Source organism: Aquarana catesbeiana, linkage group LG01, assembly GCF_042186555.1.
Source record: "Aquarana catesbeiana isolate 2022-GZ linkage group LG01, ASM4218655v1, whole genome shotgun sequence".
NCBI classification, from domain to species: domain Eukaryota; kingdom Metazoa; phylum Chordata; class Amphibia; order Anura; family Ranidae; genus Aquarana; species Aquarana catesbeiana.
Genome location: NC_133324.1, coordinates 550,403,462 through 550,430,737, shown reverse-complemented (window position 1 = coordinate 550,430,737; position 27,276 = coordinate 550,403,462). Strand labels below are relative to the sequence as shown.

The 27,276-nt window shown below is 43.4% G+C and overlaps 1 protein-coding gene across 2 annotated transcripts in view; it reads left to right on the top strand.

Moving 5' to 3' along the window:
* Positions 1-27,276, top strand: part of GAK (cyclin G associated kinase) — a 181,754-nt gene that overhangs the window by 133,411 nt on the left and 21,067 nt on the right. Inside the window, exons 21-24 of one of the 2 annotated variants that reach the window (XM_073595780.1) lie at positions 14,615-15,106; positions 16,663-16,824; positions 26,346-26,483; positions 27,038-27,160. In XM_073595780.1, the coding sequence (XP_073451881.1) occupies positions 14,615-15,106; positions 16,663-16,824; positions 26,346-26,483; positions 27,038-27,160 (915 nt within the window). The remainder of the gene's footprint in view (positions 1-14,614; positions 15,107-16,662; positions 16,825-26,345; positions 26,484-27,037; positions 27,161-27,276) is intronic. The other variant, XM_073595786.1, reaches the window with a different exon arrangement.

Sequence of the window (27,276 nt, the reverse complement as noted above, 5' to 3'; positions counted from 1 at the left end):
CATCTTAGAATTGGTAAGCTGCAATATATTAAAGTGCTACTAAAGCCACAGCAGTAAAATCAACCTGTATATGCAGTAAAGCATGCTCGTTATACTCACTGTGGAACCTAATGGGTTAATCTGCATTGTGTAAAAAGGCTGTTTGATCCTATCTTCTCTGTTCCTCTCCTTCTTCCAAAGTCCCCAACCCATCTCCTAATAGAACAGAGGCTAGGGGACAAGCTGCACATTTTACTCTGTTGAGCTTGACCGTGCAACTGTTGATGGCGCCAATGGTCATATGCCAAATTCTGGCAGTCTGGGCCAAGTGCATGGTACACAACCCCAGATTGATCCTGGCTGATAGGTCAGTTTTTCAAAAGATGGAGCTCCTCCCAGTTGCCTTTTGCTATTGCATAGACTGTTTGGCGGACTCCCAGTGTCAAAAGGTTCTCCTGGAGCTCCTGTCAGTACAGATGCGCAGGATCCTCCTGGTTGTGAAATTGAAATAAACAATTTGAAAGAATTCCGTTTGATGGGGATCAACTCTTGGGAGAGTCGCTAGACAACTTTTATAACGGAAGTCATAGGCAGAAAGAGCTTTCTTGCCTTCTAGGAAGAAAGCTTTAGATGCCTACAGCAAAGTCTGCCACTTCCAGATTTTTCATAAGAAGGAGCGATTGTGTGCTGGCTTTTGATTTCTATGGATTCATGTTGGACGGGATAGCCAGACCACCGACACACAGCCCATCATCCTTTTTTTTTTTGCAGTAGAGCTTGGGTCAGTTCTTATACTCCCCCCGCTTTATCCCTCTCTGGCTAGTTTGTGGGCCCTTCAGACTGCCTTGCAGCACCTACCCTCTTTGGGAGTGATTGTTCCAGTTTCCTCCAAGGAATGAATTCAGGGCTTAAATTCAAACCTGTTTATGGTCCCAAAGCCCAATGATGGCGTTTGCCCCATCCTATATTTGATGGTCCTCAACACCTTCCTGTGGGTCCAAAAGTTCTGAATGGAAATGGAATTGGTCCAATCTGTAATTGTGTCAAGGGGAATCTCTAGTATTGATAGACATTAAAGTGTTTGTTAACCTAATAAAAAAAAATAGATCCTGTTCCTTTAAAGCATGAATAACAGCCCAGTGCTTGTGCTCTGTAATTTGGCCCCCCATATCACCTGAAATACCTGGCTGATCCTGCCTGGCTATGCCCTCCCCTCTGTATACAGACCATGGTTTATCATGGCTGCTGAGCCCTGACACAGTGGTCAGTGTATGTGCCTCTGTCATCCACAGCTCTCCTCTCTGCTCTCCTCCTGTGTCCTCCTCCCCCCTCCCTTCTCTGCCTGTCAGCTCCATCCACTCCATGATCCTCCCCTCCTGCTGCTATAGCATAAGCATGCCATCCCGTATGTTAAATAACATTATGTGCCTGTGCTGTATAAAAAAAAGATGCTGATTTCTACCTGTATCAGATGGGTTGACCCTTCAAGCTCATGTTTGGACCTGTGATCCAAAAATCTTCCAGTCCTCCAATTTTGCGTGAGGGTATGCAGCTTCATGGTGGCCTAATTCAGGGTGTTGGTGATCACCCAGTTGCAATCCAAGGCTCAATGTAGTGACTGCATTGGACAAGCTCCCTTAATTTCTGGAGAGCCCATTTTCCTATATTTCCCTATGGTGATTTGACCAGCCCAGCGCTGGAATCAGGGAAGAGCTTTCGCCCGATTAACCTGAATGGTTCTCACAATGGTTTCCAGCTTTACAGGCTGGGGAGAACACAGTCCAGGGCATGTCGTTTCTAAGTCCAGACTTCCCAACAGCATTCCTTAACGAAGGACCATTCATCTATCCTCACTGCTTTGTAACAAACACCTTTTAGTGGCAACTGCCGAGGGTTCTGTTGGACAACACCCCTACAAGCCCCATGGCTTACTCCAATCAGGGGGGCACCAGAAACAACACAGCCCTTAGAGAAACAGATCTAGTTCTGGCTTAGGCCAAAAAGCATGTTCCAGCCTTGTCCAGAAGTAGTAAGCAGGCTTTCTTAGTTGTGGAAAAAAGAAAACCCGCCATTCCAGGTGAGATAAGGAAGCCTAATGATCAGCAGGTGCATGCCTCGGCTCGCCTCCGCACACAATGAAATTAGAAGAAATGGGCGCACACCATGGCACTGTAGATCAAAATCCTCTTTAATTGGACATCCCAAAAATTACAGGCATCAGAATGCTGGGTAGACGCGTTTTGCACACTTTACGTGCACTTAGTCATTACACCTTAGTTGCCAGCCTGTATGTGGGGAGATGATCCCTCCAACTCTTGGTGTTCCAGGACATATGCCACCACTGGGGGACCCTGGCAGTAAATCTATTGATATCCTGTTTTGACAACAAGGTGGACCGGTTTCTGGCCCGGATAAAGGATCCAAAGGCCTTTGCGTTGGATGCACTGGTGACCCCCGGGAATCTGTTCTAGCTGATGATATGCCTTCTATCCTACAGATTCTTTCTTGACTGCTTCCCAGGATCGAGATGGGGTGGCATTCCTCCAGTCCTACTGTCTCGAGCACCGGTGTACTGTTCTGCTTTTACAGTTGCTGATTTTGACAGCTTGACTATTAAAATCCAAGTACTGAGAGATCGGGGGCTCTCCATTATGCCTGTGCTGCTTAGCACTAGGAAATTGACCTCTTGCAAGGTCTATCATTGCACTTCGCATGGTATGAAGCTTGGCAATTTCACCCTAGAAGATACTTTGTGGGATGTATTGTGTCCTTTCTCTGGTCTGGACTGGAGCAACAATTGTGCTTAAATACCCTAAAGGGGCATATCCTGGCATTGGCTATTCTCTTTCAGAGATTGCTGGCCTTTCATTCTGTGATAAAATCCTTTTGTTTCATTGCATTCCCTGTTTGTATACCTGTCTTGCCCTTGGGATCCTAATTGTGGTTCTGCTGGCTCTACAAATGCCTCCCTTTGGGCCCATAAAGGAAATTCTCTTGGCCAACCTTACTTCTAAGGTTTTTTTCTTTTTGTCATAGTTATCATGTCTGCAAGATGGGGCTCAGAACTGGCAGTCTTATCTTGTGAAAAAAAAAACCTTCCTTGTTCTTCATAAATAGGTGATTCTAAGGTCCTTGGGACCCTTTCTCCCTAAAATGATTTCCTCCTTCCGTATTAATCAGGCCATAGGTCCTGCCTTCTCTTGTCCTGTTCCAAAGCAACCCAATGGGATCTCTCTACATTGTTTAGATGTACAGTGGGTATAGAAAATCACCCCCCTTTAAAATAATCACATTTTGCTGTTTTGCTGGCTGAAATGAAGATAGTTTAATCTAGATATATTTACTAGTGCAACTTATAACAACATCCAAAGGAAAGATTTAACACCAACATGTAAAAAAAAAAAAAAAAAAGAAAGAAAAACAATTACTAAGTTGGAAGGTAAACCTTATTTCCATTGACAACTTTCTGGCAGAAGGCAGTAGATTTTCCAAGAATTTGAGTGTTATGCCCCATAATTTTTTTTTTCAAATATAATATTTATTGAAGCCCGCAACAGGCAAAAACAGGTCACTACAGACATGTGAAATCGGGTATAACATCAGACAATGCATTGACGTAAAGATCATAGAACGATTAAAATAGAGTAATGTAGATATTCTGAACAGAGCCTCTCTCAATAATGGCAAGATGGTTTAATGCAAATGTATTCATTGTCCGTAATATATATAAAAAAAAAAAAAAAGTGAAAAATTAATAGTGAGGTAGGATCCGATATCGCCTCTTACCTATTTTCTCTTATTTAATAAAACAAGAAACAATTAGATGGAGAAATGAGGGGGGGAACATGAAGGACAGGAAGTGAAAGGGGGGAGAAGGGGGGCGGGGTTACATTAGCTCCAGACAACCAAGGAGAACAGGTCATGAAACTCATTCATTACATTAAGTTCCAAAGAGGACTGTACCCTCTGTAGAGAGGACAAACTGATTCCAAAGCCCCATGTTTTAAAGTATTTTTCTTGTTGATGCGCGGTGAGAACCATATCCTCCATTCTATTAATATCCTCCACTTTATGGAGTCAGTCAGCAGTAGTTGGTGGAAATTGCTTTTTCCAATTGAGTGGGATATAGGACATTGCAGCATTCAAGAGATGGTGTATGATGGATTTTTTTAATATAGTTTGGCTGAAATGGTAGAGACGTGCAACAGGAAAAAGGCTGGCTCGCCAGGAATCTTGTATTCTGTGAATTTTTTGGTAACTTCTCTGTCGCCCAAAAATGGGTCAATTTAGGACATGACCAGAATACGTGGAGCAACGTCCCTCTATCCCTAGGCATCTCCAGCAGCGGTCACTAGTAGCAGGGTAGTATTTACGTAAGAGGTGAGGAGTTGGATACCACCTTGTTAAAAGCTTATAGTTGGTCTCTTGAATTTTTGTACAGACCGAGGATTTTAGCGAGAATCTGAGAATATGTTGTAGCTGGGTGAAAATTTACGTTGCAGTTCTATTTCCCATTTGTCTACAAACGGTGAGTGTGGTTGTGTGGTCAGACAATTCAGTAGGGATTATGTTTTGGATAGGACTTGTGTGAGAGTGCCCTCCTTGGAGCAGTACTCCTCAAAGATGGTCAGTGGACGATCAAAGCTTTGCAGGTTAGGCAAGATATGGAGGAAATGCCGCAATTGGAGTGCTGTCCAGAAGGGCGATTGAAAGGGGCCCGTAGCGTTATCTATGAAAGGCCATCATCCTCCCATTAAAAAATGGGATGCCTGAACTCTACCTAATTGTTGCATAGTTTGAAGTGTATGGGGGTCAAGACCAGGGGTGAATTGTGGGTTTCCCGTAATAGGGAGCAATGGGGAGTCTGGAGAAGAGAGGGAATTCTGTCTGCTAACCTGTGAGCTTATCTGTAGTGTCATACCCAGTAGAGGGTGAGATTTCAAAGAGGGATTTATATGGTCGAAACACCATAGAGCTCTCTTCAGCGGGATGTTAGTTTGAGCCTGCTCTATCTGTACCCATAACTTAGAGCAGCGGTGACGCCACCAATCAATAATCCTATCAAGATAAACCGCTTGATAGTATTGCCGTATATCAGGTAGGGCTAGGCCACCATATTGTTTGGGTAAGGACAGCAAATGGCGAGGGAGGCGCGTTTTTTTTATGTGCCCATACAAACTTAATGAAGAGGGAATGGACCTGTTTAACTACTTACCGACCGCCGCACGACAATGTACGTCCAAACTTTGAACGGGGATATCGTTGTTACCCCGGTATCCCCGTTTTCGGGTGGCCGGCTTTCAGATAAAAGTGGTCCCTGCAGAGGATTCGCCGCGAGATCACTTTTATCGGTGGCGGGAGAGGGGCCCCCCCTCCTGCCGCGATCCGGTGCCCCCCGCCGCTTACCGGAGCCGTCGGTAGCGGCGGAGGCGATCGCGTCCTTCTCTGTGGTGTGCCTGGAGACGAGTGAGGCTAAGATGGCGCCCACTCGTCTCCATGACACTGCTGGGCGGAAGCGACGTCAAAACGTCACTTCTGTCCACGCCTCTTAAAGGCACATTTTTTTCAGTGTCATTTTTTTAAATTACTTTTTTATTTTTTTTTAAACAGTGTAAAAATAAATAAAATAATGTAAAATAAATAAATAAAAAAGAATTTTAAAACCTCCCCATCCCGACGAGCTCGCGCGCAGAAACGAGCGCATACACGAGTAGCGCCCGCATATGAAAACGCTGGTCAAACCACACATGTGAGGTATCGATGCGACCGGTAGAGGGAGAGCAATAATTCTGGCCGTAGACCTCCTCTGTACCACAAAATATGCAACCTGTAGAATTTTTTAAACATCGCCTATGGAGATTTTTGAGGGTAAAAGTTTGACGCCATTCCACGAGCGGGCGCAATTTTGAAGCGTGACTTGTTGGGTAACTTTACTGTTGTCTTATTTTTTATTCAAAAAAGTGAATTTTTTCCAAAAAAAAGTGTGCTTTTAAGACCGCTGTGCAAATACGGTGCAAAAAAAAAAGTATTGCAATGACCGCCATTTTATTCTCTAGGGTGTTAGAAGAAAAACCATATATAATGTTTGGGGGTTCTAAGTAATTTTCTAGCAAAAAAAACTGTTTTAAACATGTAAACACCTAAAATCCAAAACGAGGCTAGTCCTTAAGTGGTTAAAATAGGCAAGAGGTATTTTAACTGGCAAGGCTTGTAATAAGTAGAGGAATTTTGGTAGGATGCACGTCTTTAGTAGGTTGCATCTGCCAAACCAAGAGTGTAGGCCCTTATGCCAGGGGTCTAATAAACTATGGGTTCTGGCTAGTGAGGGGGGGTTCATACGGATTCTACAGAGAAATGGTTCAAATGATAGAGCAAATAACGGAGGAAAGCTGGCACCCCTGTCTGGTCCCATTCGTAATGGGGAAAGGTTCGGACAGGACTCTGTTGGTCTTAACTTGAGCTGTAGGATTGGAGTAAAGTCTTGTGATCCAGTGATATTAATGATAGTGTTCCCTAGGCCAAGGTGTCGAAGGACCGAGAACATATATTGCCAATTCACCCGATCAAGCGCTTTCTCCGCGTCTGTACTAAGAAAAACACATGGCGTGCGGGTTGAACTGGCAACATGGAGAAGGTTGAGAACTTTAGTCGTGTTATCCCTTGCCTCCCTGGTGGGGACAAAACCCACTTGGTCCAAGTGGACTAAGTCTTGTAAGTGTTGTGCTAAATGGGTCGAGATGATCTTGGTGAACAATTTAAGGTCAATATTCAGGAGAGAAATGGGCCTATAACTGGCGCACGAGGACGGGTCCTTTCCTTCTTTATGGATGACGGAGATATACGCCCACAATGTGTCTCTGGGGAGGACCACTGATGTTCCAAGGTCATTGAGCAGGTTCAACATGTGAGGCCCCTGACTTCTTAGAGAGTTAAGTTTGTTGTCTAGGGTCTGGGAGGGGTTATGTTTGTGTTGGGATTCCAGAACATGAAGCTTGGAAAGTTGCACAGTCAACTGTTTCCCTCTTTTCCGTTGGATTTGGGCACCGTGCTTAATGAATATACCCCTGACCAAAGCTTTGTGAGTCTCCCACACTATCCCCGGTTCACTGTCTGGTGTAATATTCGTCAGAAAGTATAATGTCAATTCTCTAGTGATCTCTGCCAGAATTTCTGGCACCTGTAGAAGGCTTTCATTGGGTCACCATAGGCATGTCACCGGGGAAGCAATCTCTGACAGGGCATAGGTCAATGAGATAGGGGCATGGTCCGACCACGTTATCGACCCAATGGAGGTTTCTCTTACAGCATGCAGTTGATTGTGTGGGATCATGAAGAAATCAATTCTTGTGTAGACTTTGAGGGGATGAGTAGAACGTGTAGTCTCTTTCCCCCGAGTTAATCAGTTGGGCTTTATGTAGGGCTTGCGTGATTCGTCTGTGGGAGCCTGGGGGGATAGAGGAAGAGCTCGAAGAGGTATCAACTGCAGGGGTCAGTGGAACATTTAAAGTCTCCGCCGAAGAGATCAGCATAGTCCCACGACAGGTCCATGGGAGTGTACTAGATAGTAGGATAGAAACCCCCTTAGATTTAGCGGATCTGTTAGTAGAGTGATAGGTCAGGGGGTAGTGTCTATTTTTCAGTATTGGTAATTTGTCATCCCTGAAGTGGGTCTCTTAAATAAATGCTATATCAGCACGAGAGCTCTCCAGATCATGCAACACCATTCTTCTCTTTTCAGGTGTATTGAGACCCTTTGCATTTAGGGAGATGATCTTTAGTTGATCCATTGCTGGTGGGGGAGAAAGAAAAGTTGAAGGTGTAAAATAAAAAAAATTAAAAAATTTTAAAAAAGGCAAGAGGAGTGAAGGACGGAGGTAAAGTTTGTCGCTCACTATTCCTTAATACTAAAAATTGGCAGCCGCAAATTGCTGAACAAAAACAAAAAACCACACTCCCCGACTATCGTCGACTAAGCTTGCTATGGCCTATGTGGGGGAGCAGTCAGATCAGGCTTCGGGAGAGCATCCCCAGACCACCCCAACCACCCCAGCCAAGATGAGTTAACATAAAACGGGTATGCATACGGCATTAACAGTAAAACAGTATCTGAGGAGGTAATAGCAAGGAACACAACAGAGCAGGGGTTAACAACGTCTGCGCCTCCCCCTCAACAGACCACCACCTCGAGGAGAGAGGGGGATTTCGGTCTCCCGGGGGCGAAGCACAGACACCGCACAACTCCCAGCCGGCATCTAACCCTGCAAAATGCAATAGACAAGACAGAAGGCTTTCTGTGAGCTATCATTGTCTCAATAGCTAGTGAGGACATTGTAATGCATATAAAGGTATATCAGTATCATAGCATTAGGGATGAAACGAGGGGTATATCGTCCTAGGAGGCATCACAGAGTGGCATCACCTGAATACTATGCATATGTGAAAGAAGATACAGTAATAACCCTCTGATGGTCCTGCTCGTAGCCCCAGCATGGAACATCACCATGAGAAGGAGGGCGGTAGCTCCGGTCATCCTGACGCCAGTCATAGGGGCCGATGCATAGTACAGCATATCGGGGACAAGGCAGGCCCGTCCACCTCCCCCCGGTGGTAGCTATATTGGGGGGGTGAGATCACCCTCCACACCATCACAGGAGATGCACTCCTCTCCCTCCTCAAGCAACCAGGGGGGAGAAGGAGGAACAACTGGAGTCCGTCCCATTTCCCCAGTAGCCACACATGCATGGTGGGATGGCTAAAATCTCTGTATGCCTATTCTGAAAATTAACCCCTGCATTACAACATATAATCAAAATTATCAAAGGATCAGTAACAAGGCGAGAGTGTGAAAGTCATCATATCCTGCAATACAGCTGTAGTGAGATAAAGCGACTGGGACAGTCAAAAAAACATTGAGGCACTAAGAACCCCGCTGAGCTTAAGGGTATAGGGGAGTGAGCAATATGTCAGCGACTTCCGGGCAGCGACTGCAAAAAGTTCTGGCGAGTAAGTTCCTCACTGGTAAAGAGATGTGAATGAGATACACCTTCCCGAGGAAGGCAAAAATATTTGGGAATCCAGCCCACCAAAAACATTGCTACATAAGCCGTTGCAGCACTTCCGGTGCACCGGCACTTACCCGCCGCCAATGACGTCTAATAGCAGGGCTCTGCGGCACTCCAAAACAGAATATGTGTCACCAAGTATTGTGATGGCAGTTACCTTGGTTAGCAAGTGTAAGGTGCACAGAGAGCAGCAATAGCCCCTTCAGGACTCGCGTGGCTCCTCCGGGGAGTGCAGCCTTGATCTCCATCTGGATCGGTGTGCCCGTGAATGAGGATTTCTCAGAGGTGCCTCCGAGCCTGGTTGGCCCGAAGGCTGTAGGAGAAACAGCAGCCAATTGGGAACTGTAATAGGATCCGCCTTTAAAAACAGAAAGAGCCGGGAGGTCACCAGGGGTGTGGAGGGTGAAAGATCGTTGATTCTTCCTGAAATGTACAAAGAGGGGGAACCCCCACCTGTACATAGCGCCAAGTCTGCGGGACAGCTCCAGGCCCGGGCAGAGCAAGGCACGTCTGTGCAGGGTAGCTTTTGAAAGATCGGGCAGGATTTTGACAACCGCCCCATCAAACTCGATGTCTCAAGCTTCCCACGCTTTGCGGGCGGTGAACTCTTTATGCCTGTAGTGGTGGATTCTACAGATCACATCCCGCGGTCGGTCAGGATCGGCGGGTCCTGACCGACCCAGGGCTCTGTGGATCCTGTCAAGATCCACGTCCTATAATCAAGGTATCATCTTATCTGCGGAAAATGGCCACCGCCGTCACCGCCAGGTCTTCAGGTCCCGTCACCTCGGGTAGACCCCGCAGCCGGAGGTATTACACCAGCTCCTGTCCTCCATGTGAAGCTGCAGGGTCACTGACATGGGTATCCTGAAGGGATTCCAGGGTGGTCACCGGTTGCTGCGATGATTCCCCAGAGGTGAGCTGGAAAGAGAGGGACTGTACATCCTTCTTGACTACCAGGAGGTCTCTACGGCGTTGTGCTTCTAAGCGATCAGTTAGAGACTCTATGTCCGTCTTGGTCGAAAGGGCATGGAGGAGCGCCCGCAGCTCTGCATCCACACTCAAGGTAAAAGGGTGGGGCGAGGGACCTGCTCCCGAGTGCAGGGCCGCTGAAGTGTCTGTAAACAAGTCCGACTCCACAGAGGTGGCAGGATGGTCGAGAGAGTGCCAGTCCTCGCGTATCGGGCCGCATGGCTCCGCCATCTTGAGCGTAGGGGAGTCCGCCTGGGGCTGTGTGAAGTAATGGGCTATTTCCCCTCCAGATATAGCCAATTTGGCTGCTTTAGTGTTGCCCTTCACCTTCCTCTTAGTTGAGGGCATGACATAGCAAAAGTAATGTATCAGGCCGGGGTATATCGGGAGAGGACCGGGAGCTCTGTAGATGTACAGTGGGGATGGAAAGTATTCAGTCCCCCTTAAATTTTTCACTCTGTTATATTGCAGCCATTTGTTAAAGTCAAGTTCATTTTTTTCATCATTAATGTACACACAGCACCCCATATTGACAGAAAAACACAGAATCGTTGACATTTTTGCAGATTTATTAAAAAAGAAAAACTGAAATATCACATGGTCCTAAGTATTCAGACCCTTTGCTCAGTATTTAGTAGAAGCACTCTTTTGATCTAATACAGCCATGAATATTTTTGGGAAAGATGCAACAAGTTTTTCACACCTGGATTTGAGGATCCTCTGCCATTTCTCCTTGCAGATCCTCTCCAGTTCTTTCAGGTTGGATGGTAAACGTTGGTGGACAACCATTTTTAGGTCTCTCCAGAGATGCTCAATTGGGTTTAAGTCAGGGCTCTGGATGGGGCCATTCAAGAAAGTCACGGAGTTGTTGTGAAGCCACTCCTTCGTTATTTTAACTGTGTGCTTAGGGTCATTGTCTTGTTGGAAGGTAAACCTTCAGCCCAATCTGAGGTCCTGAGCACTCTGGAGAAGGTTTTCGTCCAGGATATCCCTGTACTTGGCCGCATTCATCTTTCCCTCGATTGCAACCAGTCGTCCTGTCCTGAAAAACACCCCCACAGCATGATTCTGCCACCACCATGCTTCACTGTTGGGACTGTATTGGACAGGTGATGAGCAGTGCCTGGTTTTCTCCACACATACCGCTTAGAATTAATGCCAAAAAGTTCTATCTTGGTCTCATCCTACCGAAGAATCTTATCTCTCACCATTTTGGAGTCCTTCAGGTGTGTTTTTTAGCAAACTCCATGCTGGCTTTCATGTGTCTTGCACTAAGTAGAGGCTTCCGTCGGGCCACTCTGCCATAAAGCCCTGACTGGTGGAGGGCTGCTGTGATGGTTGACTTTCTACAACTTTCTCCCATCTCCAGACTGCATCTCTGGAGCTCAGCCAGTGATCTTTGGGTTCTTCTTTACCTCTCTCACCAAGGCTCTTCTCCCCCGATAGCTCAGTTTGGCCAGACGGCCAGGTCTAGGAAGGGTTCTGGTCGTCCCAAACGTCTTTCATTTAGGGATTATGGAGGCCACTGTGCTCTTAGGAACCTTAAGTGCAGCAGAAATTTTTTTGTAACCTTGGGCAGATCTGTGCCTTGCCACCATTCTGTCTCTGAGCTCTTCAGGCAGTTCCTTTTGACCTCATGATTCCCATTTGCTCTGACATGCACTGTGAGCTGTAAGGTCTTATATAGACAGGTGTGTCTTTCCTAATCAAGTCCTAATCAGTATAATCAAACACAGCTGGACTCAAATGAAGGTGTAGAACCATCTCAAGGATGATCAGAAGAAATGGACAGCACCTGAGTGTCACAGCAAAGAGTCTGAATACTTAGGACCATGTGATATTTCAGTTTTTCTTTTTTAATAAATCTGCAAAAATGTCAACAATTCTGTGTTTTTCTGTCAATATGGGGTGCTGTGTGTACATTAATGAGGAAAAAAATGAACTTAAATGATTTTAGCAAATGACTGCAGTATAACAGAGTAAAAAATTTAAGAGGGTCTTAATACTTTCCGTCCCCACTGTATGTCCTCAGTCAGCCATGTCCAGGCCATACTGGCAAGTGCTCCAGTCCCTGCTGCAGAGAAACACCCCCATAACAGGATATTACTACCTCCATGCTTTACTGTAGGAATGGTGTTATTTGAATGATGAGCTGTATTGGATTTCTGCCAGACATATCATTTGGTGTTGAAGCCAAATAATTCAATTTTAGTCTCACCTGACCACCTTAAATGCACCTTGAAGAATCGAGGCCACATGGAAAAAGGTGTTATGGTCAGATGATCTTCCCTCTGCCAGAAAGTTGTTGATGGGAAGGAGGTTTACCTTCCAACATGACAATGACCCAAAGCCACACAGTAGTTTGAAGGAGAAAAATGTGGATGTTCTTGCATGGCCTAGTCAGAGCCCAGAATTAAACCCCCATTGAAAATCTGTGGAAGGACTTGAAGGCTGCAAATGGTCAGCATCAATTTTACCTGAACTTGAGCAGTTCTGCAAAGAAGAGTGGGGAAATATTGCCAGTCTAGATGAGCAAAATTAGTAGAGACATATCCCAACGGACTAAAGGCTTTAATAAAGCAAAATGTGGTCCAACAAAATACTGACATAAGGGTGGGTGATCCTTTTTCCAACTCATTTCTATTTGTAAATATTTTTTTCTGACATGTTGGTGTTCTATCTTCCACTTGGATGTTCTAAATTGCACTAGTAAATACAGCTGGATTAAACAAAAAGTGTGTCTCTCTTCATCTCAGGCTGCAAAGCAACAAACTGTGATTATTTTAACTACTTGCCGCCCGCGCTATAGCCAAAAAACGACTGCAGCATGGGCGTTAATTGCCGGGAGGGCGTCCATGGACGTCCTCCCGAGTAAGCGCTGTCTGCGCGACGCTGCGGGTCGCGCGCTCTGTGATCAACGAGTATGAGACTCGGCTGATCACAGATCCAAGTAAGGGGTCGATCCCAGCCCCTTACCATGTGATCAGCTGTCAGCCAGTGCCCACTGTGCCACCCATCAGTACCCACCAGTGCCACCCATCAATGTCCACCAGTGCTGCCAATCCAAGCCCATCAGTGCTGCCTATCAGTGTTACCTATCAGTGCCACCTATCAGTGCCCATTAGTGCCGCCTTATGAGTGCCACCTATCAGTGCACATCAGTGAAAAATTACCCATTTTCAAAATTTTATAACAAACTATGAAACAGTTTTGTTTTTGCTTTTTTTATTTAGCAAAAAAATTAAAAAACAGCGGCAATTAAATACCACCAAAAGAAAGCTCTATCTGTGTGAAAAAATTATAAAAATTTCATTTGGGTAAACTGTAGCATGACTGCTCAACTGTCATTTAAAGAGTGATGGCGCTGAAAGCTGAAAATTGGTCTGGGCAGGAAAGGTTTAAGTGCCCAGTAAGCAAGTGGTTAAAGGGGGTGATTTATTTTCTATACGCACTGTAGTATGCACAGTACAAGTATATCTCTGGGCCATGGCTTCCATCTAAACTTCGGGTTCTCTGCTCATCTTGCCTGTGGACTCTCACAGGAGGCTGTCCTGCATCTTGTTCCACTAGCTCTAGGCAGATTAGACAGGTTATCGCTAAGATTTACACCTTTAAAGAATAGGAACCCTGCTTTCCCTTTTTAAGGCCCCCTTGATTTGTTCAGTTGGTTTCTCTTGGGCTTTTTTCGGTGATGGACATCCGTTTCTCAAATTTGTAAGGCCGCCATCTGGTCTTCTGTTATCACATTTGTGAAGTTTTACCAGATGGATGTTCAGGTCCGTGCTGACACCCAGTTTCAGCCGTGAGGTGCTTCAAGCTACTTTTCTCTAGATTAAAAATAAAAGGACTTTTTACTTGAGAACCCATTTTTTGGAGTACAGAGCACAGGACATGTCGGTTGGCTTTAATTTCGCCTTGCGCATGGTACATTTACAGGTTCTGTGTAAACCTTTGCATTCCTAATAGTAGACCTGTTAGATCACCTTTTATATCCCTGCAGGAAAGTAGGTAATTTTAAAGGACAAGTATAGCCAAAGCTTGCTTTGTTCTGAACTTCTCCTGTGGTTCACAGCAGTGCAGATTGTTTTGCACTTCCATGACCTGTTTTCAGCAGAGAGCAGGCTGAAGTCCACTCTCAGCCGATGTCACAAAAGTCAGTCCAGGCTCCACGTCGTCACGACCACGGAGTCGGGATCCACTAGATCCCTGGATCAACACCCGGCTCAGGCTCTCAGCGAGCCTGTCAGTCTGCAGCTCTCTGCTCATGGAGCTGTGAGAACTGAATGATCGGCGGTGTTAGATCACTCGGTTCTCAGTGTAGAGGCGCCGGGGGACAGATGCAGCATTGAACCAATGCTGCATCCACCTATGTAAGTGTGAATCTTAAAAGATGTATTTTTTTTTTTTTTTATAATTCATCTTGTAGTAATTCAACTGTGTTCTACTGGATATGCATAATTCCAGGGAGTGTAACCCCAACACAAACTATAATTTTCATAGAACTGATGGAATTTCATATTTGGATTTTATAATTGGAGCATTGCGTTTGTATATTTTGCTGTAAGTCTTAAAAAAAACTTTTATTTGGACTATTGTTTCAGATCAAATGGAAGGACGGGATGTTCACATTGAAGCCCAGGAGCGTTCTTCTAGAGGGGAACATGAAGAAGGCACAAGTGATAACAAAAGTGAACCCTCTGATGAGGAGTTCTTTGAGTTTTCCCAAGTGCACAGCGCACTGGAAAGTGAAGAACGAGGATTAGACAATGTAGTAAATGAAGAAAACACTAACGATATGTTGGAGGCTGACATTAATACACAGCTTCCAGAGCCAGAAGAAGAAGAAGCAGATTTGTTGGGACTTCATTCAGGCCCTGTAACTGCAGAAACCAGTACTGTCCCTGGAGAAATGAAGGGTTCATCCAGCAATGCAGTTTTACTAGACAATCTTTTCTCTGACAATTTGTTCAAGGATGATTTAAAAACTGACATCCAAACTGATAACTTACTAGGATCTGGAGAGGACTATTTCTTCAGCAAACAAACCTCAGCTGAGTCTGGTTCCTTATTCAACGCCTCAAATTCTACTTCTGGTATGCAGCAGCATTATGTTTGTAGTCTTTTTAATGCGATCTTTTATATATGCATGTGGAAGAGATCAGTTAGATAAAATTCCATACACTCCATGTTCAACAACCACACTCCTGGTTTTGGTAGCTATCTATGTATAAGGAAAAATGACAGCAGCACAGTGATGAGTTGAACCCCATGCATTCTCTTCTTGAAGCATCTTTATAATGTAAACGTAAGAGCTAAGGTAATGTAAAAAGATTCAGGTGTTTATACTAGTCATATGTAAGTGTACTATTTGTGTTTTTTTTGTTTTTGTTTTTATGTAATGAATACATAGGTAGATTTTTTTTTTTTTAATCTGCCATCTGTAAGACTTGTATGCAAGTGTTTACATTCAGTTAGACTTCATTATCACAGCCTACTGAAACTAGTTGGAAACTGCACCAGGTAATCAACATATTCAGTATGTACTACCTGAGAGATTAATTAGCTTTTTTTTTTTTTTTTTTTTTCAGCCTTCCTATATAGAGCATGGATGGACAAACCTTCTGCTGTGCCTATTGTATTTTGACAGGCTTGCCTGCTAGCTGTCAGGATACCTTTTAACATCCGCTGCATCTGATTAGATGTAGCTGGGTTTTGGCCTTCAATTTTTGCAACTGGTCAATCGGCGCGCGCGTCCATAGAACCTCTTGCACAAACCAACGGACAGTGATTTGCGCAGCCGAGCCAACTTGCCACAGTATAACTGCGGCGGCTGGTTGGCAAGAGGTTAAAGTGGATGTAAACCCTCACATATACCCAGTGAAGTTTACAGCCTCAGATAATACATAGATTTTCTCTTCCTGTTCACCACTGGGAGTGAAGTCTGGGCACAAGGCCAAGACAGCTGATTGGAGAAAAGGCACACACTCCCTCTCCTCATAGGCAGAGACTCTCAGAGCTGTTCTGTGAATAGTTTAGCTCAGGAGTAGGCAACCTTGGGCCCTCCAGCTGTTGTGGAACTACATTTCCCATGAGGCATTGCAAGTCTGGCAGTTACAATTACTCCGAGAGGCATGATGGGACTTGTAGTTCTGCAACAGCTGGAGGGCCCCAGGTTGCCTACCCCTGGTTTAGCTGTCTGCTAATCTATTTATAGCAACCTCCCCGACACAAAATTCAGGCTGGTTTTATCTCCTGTTACTGAGAAATTGTCAGAAGTTATCAGGCTGATAGCAGAAGATCGGAGCAGGAGAAAGCCACAGGACTTAGTGCTTTGAAGAGAGAGGAGAAAACACTGCAGACATCTGTGTCCAGCTCAAATTTCATGAATCGGGTTTACATCCACTTTAAATACTAAACATGTTTGGGGAATTGTTATCTACAGCCCTGCTGCTACATGACTGGTATAAGTTAACTGCACTATGATTTCTTGCAGTAGTTTTATTAAAGCAGCAAATTTCAAAATCTAGCTTTGCAATAAGGAAATCATTTATTCATTTGGCATGTTAACGGTTTCTGGATAATAATTTTACATTCATGTTTTTTTTGGGTTCTGTGTGAAATGTAGATGGATTATGTTTTTTGTTAACAGATCTATTTGACCCATTTGGCATAAATACATCAGAAAGCAAGTCAGGAGGTCCTGAGCTATTTGATTGTTTCTTGAGCCCACACTCTGCTTCCACTCCTAATGTATATCCTTCTGAAAAAAATGCTCCAACCTCTACCTCCAGTGTGGACTTCTTAAACCTAGGTAAGAGTCATAGACAGTGAGTCCTATGAACACTGTACACTTTAGGCCTCATGCACACTGGATGTTTTTACAACTGCTCCTAGAGGCGTCTGGCGTTTTTTTTTTTTTTTTTTTCCTGCCTCTAAGCTCCCCTGCATGTTAGCCTATGTGTCCATGCACACATAGGCAGAGGCAGGTTAAAAAAAAAACACTGCCAGTGTGTCCAGGAACAGCAGGAAAACTCTTGACACTTGCAAACGTGTCTAAACACTTGTTGACACTAGGCACGTTTAGTGCTTAAGCATTAATAATTTCAGTGGCCAAAAAAAATTATTTATACTGGCCAGCGAAATTAAGCAACACCCAAACGCTTGACGTAGGTAAACGCATTACACACTTTTACAAGCTTCAGGTGTGTTTTTTTGCCAAACCTCTGCTGTCAGGAGTAAGGCTTCTAGGAGAGTTTAGAAAATGTCCTGTAAATGTATTTAACTCTTTTGGGGTTCTGGCCAGTAACAAAAAATCTAAAAGCTTTATTTCAGGATTTATGGATATACATAAGCAGCTGTGTATGCTAAATAGTTTTAAACTTTATACAAATTTTATTGTTCCGAACAATATCGTTAAAATGCCAGAAAGATACACTAAAATTACTTTATTGATCCATATTAAAAAAAAATCTTACCTATCATATATGAGACTTGGGGGGGGGGGGATCCCTTGAGGACATGTTGCCCATAAGCTTTTCCCATTTATACCTACTTGCTTAAAGCATGACCTGGTTTTACCTGCATTCTGCATCATGTGGCTTGAAGTCAACTCCTTTCATGAAACACAGCAAAGGCTGTTCTACAAGAGGGAGGAGTACACAGCGCTGTTTTCCTTCTGTTTGTTGGTGACAATGTGGGTTAATGATAAATATGGCTGCTGCAAAGGGAGGTGAGACCTGTACTTATGGACACTGAAGGGTGAGAGTTGGGTTGTTGCTCTTACAATTTTTGTGCTGGTTCCTATATTTTGGGAGTTTCCTAGGCCTATAGATAAATTAGATTTGCATCATCACAGAGTGGTACTGTGGATACGGAGAATAAGTAAACATATGCCACGTCCCGATATATTTGTATTGGAAAATTTTGGATGATGGACTTTATAGGCACAAAACTAACTATATAGTTTTGTAAAAAAGTATATACATTTTATTTACAAAAACACATGTGAAACAGTTTTAAAAGCATTGACTATCCACAATTGTGCCTTGAAACATGCAACACACCACCTATGTATCACAGACATTAGAATACTTGGTAGTGAGAAACCAAAGGGCACTCCAAGTATTAATATGTTATCGTGAAATATGAAAGGTGGTGTGTCGTGATTCAGCTCTGCTCTACGTATTACGCTTCAGGGGCTTGGGGCATATTCTATGAATAGAAAATCAACAATAAATTTGTAACCTATAATCATAAAACACAATAATGTTAATACAGTAATAATATTAATTTGCTGTTCAGCTTTCCCAGACCACATTGTACCAGGTACCTCAGGTCCAAGCTCACAGAAGGACATTGGGACTATGGGAACAGGCAAAACATTGTATTGTTATCTATAACAGATAGTGTGTATATGATTTGGCACTATGTGTGCATGTGTGTGTGTGTGTATATATATATATATATATATGTGTGTGTGTGTGTGTGTGTGTGTGTGTGTGTGTGTGTAAGAGAGATAACTTGCATTATTGTAGTCAAAAAATATAAACAAAGGACAAAGTCCACGGCACAGCCAGATGCAGGGATATCTCATCAAATGAATTCCAAGCTAGTCTGTATATATGAAGAGATTTTTAGGGATATATAATCGGTATTAATAAGGGCAACAATGTATGCAAAGTTGATCCTGTCATTTCAATAATCTCTAAATAGAGGCAGGGCTGGCTTATCTGTGAGGTAACGATCACACAAAAAACTTATGCTGATTGAGGGTTAATTCCATAGCCAGCAAGGAAAGAAACTATTAAGGATATTTTTGAAAAATTGTATGATAATTCTGGAAATGCAAGGCCCCCCCCCCCCCCCCCCCCCCCCCCCCCCACTAGTCATACATCTCCATTGTTCATCAATATTTATTCCCATGCTGAACCTATTCGGACAGGTATAAAGCAGACATTGAAGCAATTGATCAGAGATGCCTTTGATCAACAAGCAAAATCCCCTTAAAGAATCCCTTCTCAAGCTAGCACGTACCATCAAGGTGAAAATCCACTGCAGAGCTCCGCTGTGTTGCAGCCACAAAACATGGTAAGAGGTGGCTGTATGAGACGCCAAAACGGGTGTCCCTTTGTATGCCTATCCCGGTCGTGACGTCAGAGCGGTATGGCCAGAAATGATGCACAGCGACCCGGCCGTAAGCCACTGCTCATGCGCTTGACACCAGAGCTGCTGCACCGTGATCATTAGATGGCAGCAGAGCAAAATGACACCAAGCTAAATGACGCAGAGCACATAGAAAACAGAAGGGGGCAAATGTATGCCCTCCTCCAGATGCTAAAAGCACCGCAGACTGCCACTCAGAGAGAGGCTAGGTCAAACAGCGCTTTGTGGCCTCCCATAGTCACAGTAGTAATGCCCAAACCTGCGACCGGGACCCATAAGGGCCAGGTGCAATCAGGAAGCTGGACAGCAAACAATACCAACACAGCAAATAATAATAGAGTAGCAATACCAATATATTTCTTATATAACCTATAATATAGAAAAACAACATAGGCAAAATATATCTTAATGTCTTAGGAATTCTTTCCTTTTGAGGCTAATAGTCATATATATATAGCGTCATAATCGGACACAGTATGTATAAAAAATGAAGAAGAGAGAAAGAACTGGGGAAATGATCAATCAGTTTGTAGTCCACCTGGATTTCTATTACATGCCCACTAACAAAAAGAGAATTACAGTCGCAAATTATGAGATGTATAGTAGATTCTTATAACGGAATTATTCATCATGGATCTATAAAAAAGGGTTTGTACGACCGAGTCTTATTAATTCCAGGAGCATGAGTGGCATCTAATCTTTCGATCCATAGGGTTTCTTTTTGCAGAATGATTTTATTCCAGTTTCCCCCTGGGGGGGGGGTTTGGGATTACAGCTAAGGCAGTAAAGGAGACACATGACGTGTCAAACCTATGCTAGATCTAGTTGTCTGCTTACGGGAGTAAGCATCTTGCCATTAGTTGAATAGTAGACATGATCTTTGATTCGTTGCCAGAATTGTTGGGCCGTTTTACCAATGTAGAAAACCCAGCATATACAGGACATTAGACAACCCCCTGTGTACTGCAATCTGCCCTGAATATAGGACAGAATTGTTCCCCATTGGGAAGGGTGAACCTGGTACCAGGGCAAACTCATGAGCAAAAGTTGCAATTCCCACTTTTGTGGATGCCCATACTTTTGTTCATGGAGATGGGGATTGGAGAATAATGGCTGGATACCAATCTGTCACGTTACTGGCTGGATACCAATCTGTCACGTTACTGGCTGGATACCAATCTAAATGTTAGTTCGGGTCCCACACCCACGTGTTTCCTCACAATGGGATCCTGATGCAATAAATGCCAATGGTTAGCAAGTATGTTTCTAACCTCAAGGTGTTGTGATGAAAATTGTGTGACTATCTTTAATGTAGATTTAGATTCGGGTTTTTTGTTTTGATAAAGCAGGGTGTTTCTTGCCTGTTGCAATGCCTTATTTTAGACTTTGTGCAAAAGTGATTTGCTGTAACCCCTACCCAAGAGGTTCGCAATAGATTGGTTTCAGAGTTAAAATCAGCTAGGTGTGTACAGTTGCGGCAAAGTCTGATATATTGCGCATAAGGGATACTACGGATTAATGATGATGGATGTGCGCTGGCTGCATGCAGCAGGGTATTTACAGCAGTCTCCTTGTGGAAAAGGCTGGTTGCTAGGCAGCCTTCCTGATCCTTAAAAATTATTAAATCCCAAAACGTAACTTCTTGGACATCAGAACTAACGGTAAATTTGAGGTTAAACGAGTTCTGGTTTAATGCCTCCAAAAAGGCGGTCAATTGGTTTTGTGTGTCAGTCCAGATAAGGAAAATATTGTCGCTGTATCGCATCCAACACAGCACTTGGTCAGTAAATATAGATAACGTTTCATCTGAAAAAATATTTCTTTCCCACCCCTACAGATACAGATTGGTGTATGCCGGGGCACAACATTTGCCCATGGCAACTCCCTGTACCTGGAAAAAAACGATGACTCGACAAGGAGGTACCGTCTGTATGGATAATCCAGTGGAAGGGGAGTGTAGCAATATCTGATCAGAAATAAAAATATGAACACTAAAGCCACCCAGGGATAAGGGGTCTATTGCCTATAGCCCAAATAATTAAATCATGATAATAAGGCTAATAAAGCAAGTTCCTCTGAATCAAACCAAAGTATAAACAAAATTCCAGGGACGGGAAGAGACCAGGAAAGAAGCCCAAAGGGCTGGAAAAGGATTCTTCAGGGAGGAACACCCACGTAATATAATAAACGATTCTTTATTAGAAAAAACACAAGAACAAAAAATTACACCCACAATAAATATGAGATATCAATACCTCCACCGTAAATATAAAATTAATGATAGCGTTATCATAAACAGGTGATCACCACGGACAACACCCCTCAGTCATACATGCATTTATCCACCATACAAAGCTAATACTACAAACTGAAGAAAATTAATGCAATGATTGGCTATAATAAGTTAAATAAAGGTCAACAGTTCATAGAAAGCAATGTAGTTGATACACCAGGTAGTATAGAGCCTGCCCTGATTAAAAAAAAAAAAAATCTCAAGGGGAGCAGACAAAGAAATGAGCAGGGGGCTGTAGGAGTAGCCCTGAATGATAGTAGAGGTCCCCTGATATGAGAGCAATTAAGGACGGTAAATATACCTGATGCAGCAGCACTATTAAATATAGAAATATGTTGGTTGAAATAGCAAGTGACTAGGGAGGTAAAACTCCTTCCTCTGTCACAATCTGTGTATGGAGGCTTCAATGGAAGCTAACTTCATTAACATAGCTGAAACACATACTCAGGTACAAAGGTAAGTGTATGTTAAACACCCACAGTCAGATATCCCTTCGGGGGCTCCAGCTCAGAACATCCAGACAGGATCTGGTGTTAAGGAGCTTACTGGTCCGTGCATGGCTGGTTGCCGGTTTCAACAGGACCAGACCGCTCCGCTCACAAGCAGATTCACTCACCGGCCGTACAGCACTAAAGATGAAGCCCACTAGATAGGGGTCTCAGCACAAGCTTACCGGTCCTTGCAGCAGTAGTCAGCGATTTCACAGGGACCGGACTGCTCAGCTAACAAGCGAAACCACACACTGGCCGTACAGCGCTGAAAGGAAAGTCCACGTGATGAGATTCCAAGAGGAGGCTTTAGTTCACATCCACTATACGCTGGTGCTCAGGTGTGTGTGAGGACTTGATAATCCCAGATAGATTATCTCCTTGAAAGCCAATGGACCCAAAATAAACTCATTTATCAAGTTATGAGATCAATTCATCCATGGAGAGTGCTAGTTGTTTTTAGGCTGCAGACATCAATAGGCAGTGCGGCTACCCATGCTCTCATAGAGACAGCTGCTCCCAGGGCAGGGATGGTGGGAGATAAAGGGGTGAGAAGTCCGTGGTGGACACTGTAAAAACAGGGGCGTGTAGCTGACTCGTTTCTATCGGCAAGCGAAATTCATCAGAGCTCTGGCAAGATGCTTACTCCGGTAAGCAGACATCTAGATCAGGATCATAGGTTTGACACGTCATGTGTTTCCTTTATTGCATTAGCTGTAGTCCCAAAAAAACCCCAAGGGGAAAACTGGGATAAAATCATTCTGCAAAAAGAAACCCTATGGATCGAACGATTAGATGCCACTCGTGCCCCTGGAATTAATAAGACTCAGTTGTACAAACCCTTTTTTATAGATCCATGATGAATAATTCTATTCTACTATACATCTCATAATTTGCGGCTGTAATTCTCTTTTTATTAGTGGCCAGGTTTGTAACCTAGATCCAGGTGGACTACAAACTGATCGATCATTTCCCCAGTTCTTTTCCTCTTCTTTCTCTCTTCTTCCTTTTTTACATACTGTGTCCGATTATGACACAACTATTAGCATCAAGAGAAAAAAATCATAAGGCATTAAGATATATTTTGCTTATGCTGTTTTTCTATATTATAGGTTATATAAGGAATATATTGGTATTCCTACTCTATTGTTTGCTGTATTGGTATTGTTTGCTGTCCAGCTTCCTGATTGCTCCTGGCCCTTATGGGTCCCGGTTGCAGGTTTGGGCATTACTCCTGTGACTATGGGGGGCCGCAAAGCGCCATTTGACCTACCCTCTTTCTGAGTGGCATTCTGCAGTGCTTTTAGCATCTGGAGGAGGGCATACATTGGCCCCCTCTGTTTTCTATGTGCTCTACCTCATTTAGCTTGGTGTCATGTTGCCCTACTGCCATCTAATGGTCACAGCGAGGCAGCTCTGCTGTCAATCGCATGCGCAGTGGCTTATGGCCGGGTCGCTGTGTATCATTTCCGGCCACGCCGCTCTAATGTTACGACCGGGACAGGCATACAAAGGGACGCCCGTTTTGGCCTCTCATACAGCCACCTCTTACCACGTTTTGTGGAGCGGAGCTCTGCAGTGGATTTTCACCTTGATGGTACGTGCTAGCTTGAGAAGGGATTCTTTAAGGGGATTTTGTTTGTTGACCAAAGGCATTTCTGATCAATTGCTTCAATGTCTGCTTTATACCTGTCCAAATAGGTTCAGCATGGGAATAAAAATTGATGAATAATGGAGATGTATGACTAGTGGGGGGGGGGTTGGGGGGGACACCCCTTGCATTTCCAGAATTATCATACAAGTTTTTCAGAAATATCCTCAATAGGTTTTCCTTGCTGGCTATGGAATTAACCCTCAATCACCATACGTTTTTTGTGTGATCGTTACCTCACAGGTAAGCCTGCCCTGCCTCTATTTAGAGATTATTGTAATGACAGGATCAACTTTGCGTACATTGTTGCCCTTATTAATACCGATTATATATCCCTAAAAATCTCTTCATATATACAGACTAGCTTGGAATTCATTTGATGAAATATCCCTGCATCTCTGGCTGTGCCGTGAACTTTGTCCTTTTGTTTATATTTTTTGAATATATAAATATTTTATTCTATCTTTTCATGTGGACAACACTGAAGAAATGACATTTTTCTACAATGTAAAATAGTGAGTGTACAGCTTGTATAACAGTGTAAATGTGCTGTCCCCTCAAAATAACAACACACAGCCATTAATGTCTAAACCACTGGCAACAAAAGTAAGTACACCCCTACGTGAAAATGTCCAACTTGGGCCCAATTAGCCATTTTCCCTCCCCGGTGTCATGTGACTCATTATTGTTACAAGGTCTCAGGTGTGAATGGGGAGCAGGTGTGTTAAATTTGGTGTTATCGCTCTCACGCTCTCATTCTGGTCACTGGAAGTCCAACATGGCACCTCATGGCAAAGAACTCTCTGAGGATCTGAAAAAAAGAATTGTTACTCTACATAAAGATGGCCTAGGCCAGTGATGGTGAACCTTGGCACCCCAAATGTTTTGGAACTACGTTTCCCATGAGGCTCAACTACACTGCAGAGTGCATGAGCATCATGGGAAATGTAGTTCCAAAACATCTGGGGTGCCAAGGTTTGCCATCACTGGCCTAGGCTATAGGAATATTGCAAAGACCCTGAAACTGAGCTGCAGCACGGTGGCCAAGACCATACAGCGGTTTAACAGGACAGGTTACACTCGAACAGGCCTGCCCATGGTCGACCAAAGAAGTTGAGTGCACATGCTCAGTATCATATCCAGACGTTGTCTTTGGGAAATAGACATATGAGTGCTGCCAGCATTGCTGCAGAGGTTGAACGGGTGGGGGGAGTCAGCCTGTCAGTGCTCAGACCATACGCTGCACACTGCATCAAATTTGTCTGCAAGGCTGTCGTCCCAGAAGGAAGCTTCTTCTAAAGATGATGCTCAAGAAAGCCCGCAATTTGCTGAAGACAAGCAGACTAAGGTCAAGGATTGCTGGAACCATGTCCTGTGGTTTGAGACCAAGATAAACTTATTTGGTTCAGATGGTGTCAAGAGTGTGTGGTGGCAACCAGATGAGGAGTACAGAAACAAGTGTGTATTGCTTACAGTTAAGCATGGTGGTGGGAGTGTCATGGTCTGGGGCTGCATGAGTGCTGCCAGCACTGAGGAGCTACAATTCATTGAGGGAACCATGAATGCCAACATGTACTGTGACATACTGAAGCAGAGCATGATCCCCTCCCTTCGGAGACTGGGCTGCAGGGCAGTATTCCAACATAATAACAACCCCAAACACACCTCCAAGTTGACCACTGCGTTGCTAAAAAAGATGAGGGTAAAGGTGATGGACTGGCCAAGCATGTCTCCAGAAATAAACCCTATTGAGCACCTGTGGGGTATCCTCAAACAGAAGGTGGAGGAGCGCAAGGTCTCTAACATCCACCAGTTCCGTGATGTCGTCATGGGTTAAGGCAGTGCTGGAAAATAATGGTGGCCACACAAAATATTGGCACTTTGGGCCCAATTTGGAAATTTGGACAGTGTGTGCTCACTTTTGTTGCTAGTGGTTGTGACATTAATGGCTGTGTGTTAAGTTATTTTGAGGGGACAGCAAATTTACACTGTTATACAAGCTGTACACTCACTACTTTACATTGTAGCAAAGTGTAATTTCTTCAGTGTCGTCACATGAAAAGATATAATAAAATATTTACAAAAATGTGAGGGGTGTACTCACTTTTGTGAGATACTGTGTGTGTGTGTGTGTGTGTGTGTGTGTATATATATATATATATATATATATATATATATATATATATATATATTATGTATGTGTGTGTGTATATAGTGTCAAATCATGTATACACTATCTGTTATAGATAACAATACTCTAATTAGTTATGCCTGTTCCCATAGTCCTAATGTCCTTCTGTGGGCTTAGACCTGTGGTACCTGGTACAATGTGGTCTGGGGAAGCTGAACAGCAAATTAATATTATTACTGTATTAACATTATTGTGTTTTTATGATTAGATGTTACAAATTTATTGTTGACTTTCTATTCATAGAATATGCCCTAACCTCCTGAAGAAGCATTTTTGAGTATGCGTAACATGTAGAGCTGAGTTGAATCACAACACACCGCCTTTCATATTTCACAATATAATATTAATCCTTGGAGAGTGCCCTTTGGTTTCTCACTACTAAGTATTCTAATCTCTGTGATACAAAACTATGCAGTTAGTATTGTGCCTTGTAAAGTCCATCATCGAAAACTTCCTAGGCCTATATAGTTAGTCACCTTTTTTTGTAATTATTTAAATTTCTGTGTTGCAAATATGTGTTTTTTTATTTTTGTATTTTTGCCTTCAGATCATTTACCAACACCTCCATTAAAAATGGTTTCATCTGCAAGCAATCCAGATCTTCTGGGAGGATGGAATTCATGGGAAGAGACTAATAAAACCAACAATCTCTTTCTTCCAAAACCCAGTAAACCAGCATTTGAAGGTGCACTTTAAATAAACTAGGTCGTATGAGAGCTTAATGTATGTCTGGACAAATTAACAAACATATATTCAGTATATCCATTCAAGGCATGCACATTTTTTTATGTTTTGCCTCATAAAAAAACACTGGGAAAAAAAAAGTGCCTGTTGATCTGGCCAGAAATCCCTTTGGCTCCTAACTTCCTGTAGTGATCTGACAATGCCTCCTCTGTTGCATTGAAATCTCAAACAGCATTCTAAGCTCTGCCTGAGTTCTCTGACGGACTACAAAACACCCCCCCCCCCCACACACACACACACACACACACACACACACACACACACACCTGCATAACATAGGAGGAGGTATTCTTTACTCTATAAGATGAGAACTGGGCAAAGCTGATGACTCGTTGATTTTCTAGTAGGCACAACTGGTATTTTTCTGCGCTATACAGTACTATAAAATGCTTTAATATGTTTCAGACTTGCATTCGTAAACATCAAAAATGCTAATGAACTTTGTTTTTTACTGATCTCTCCTCAAAGTTATGACTTTTTTTGTATAATATGTAGGTCCTGTCTTGACGCCAGCCAGTCAAATGAGTACATCTTCAAGCTCATCCTTTAATCAGGCAAAGTCCTCAAGTCTTGACCCATTTGCTGATCTTGACAATCTTGGTTCTTTCCAGACTAAAGGTAATGATTTGGATTATGCTTCAGAAAACCTTTTGGTTACACCATTTATTCCTTTACAGAGGTTTGGTAGTAAATGGTAAAAAAGGTGAACTTTGGCACCTGAGATCTAGTAATGA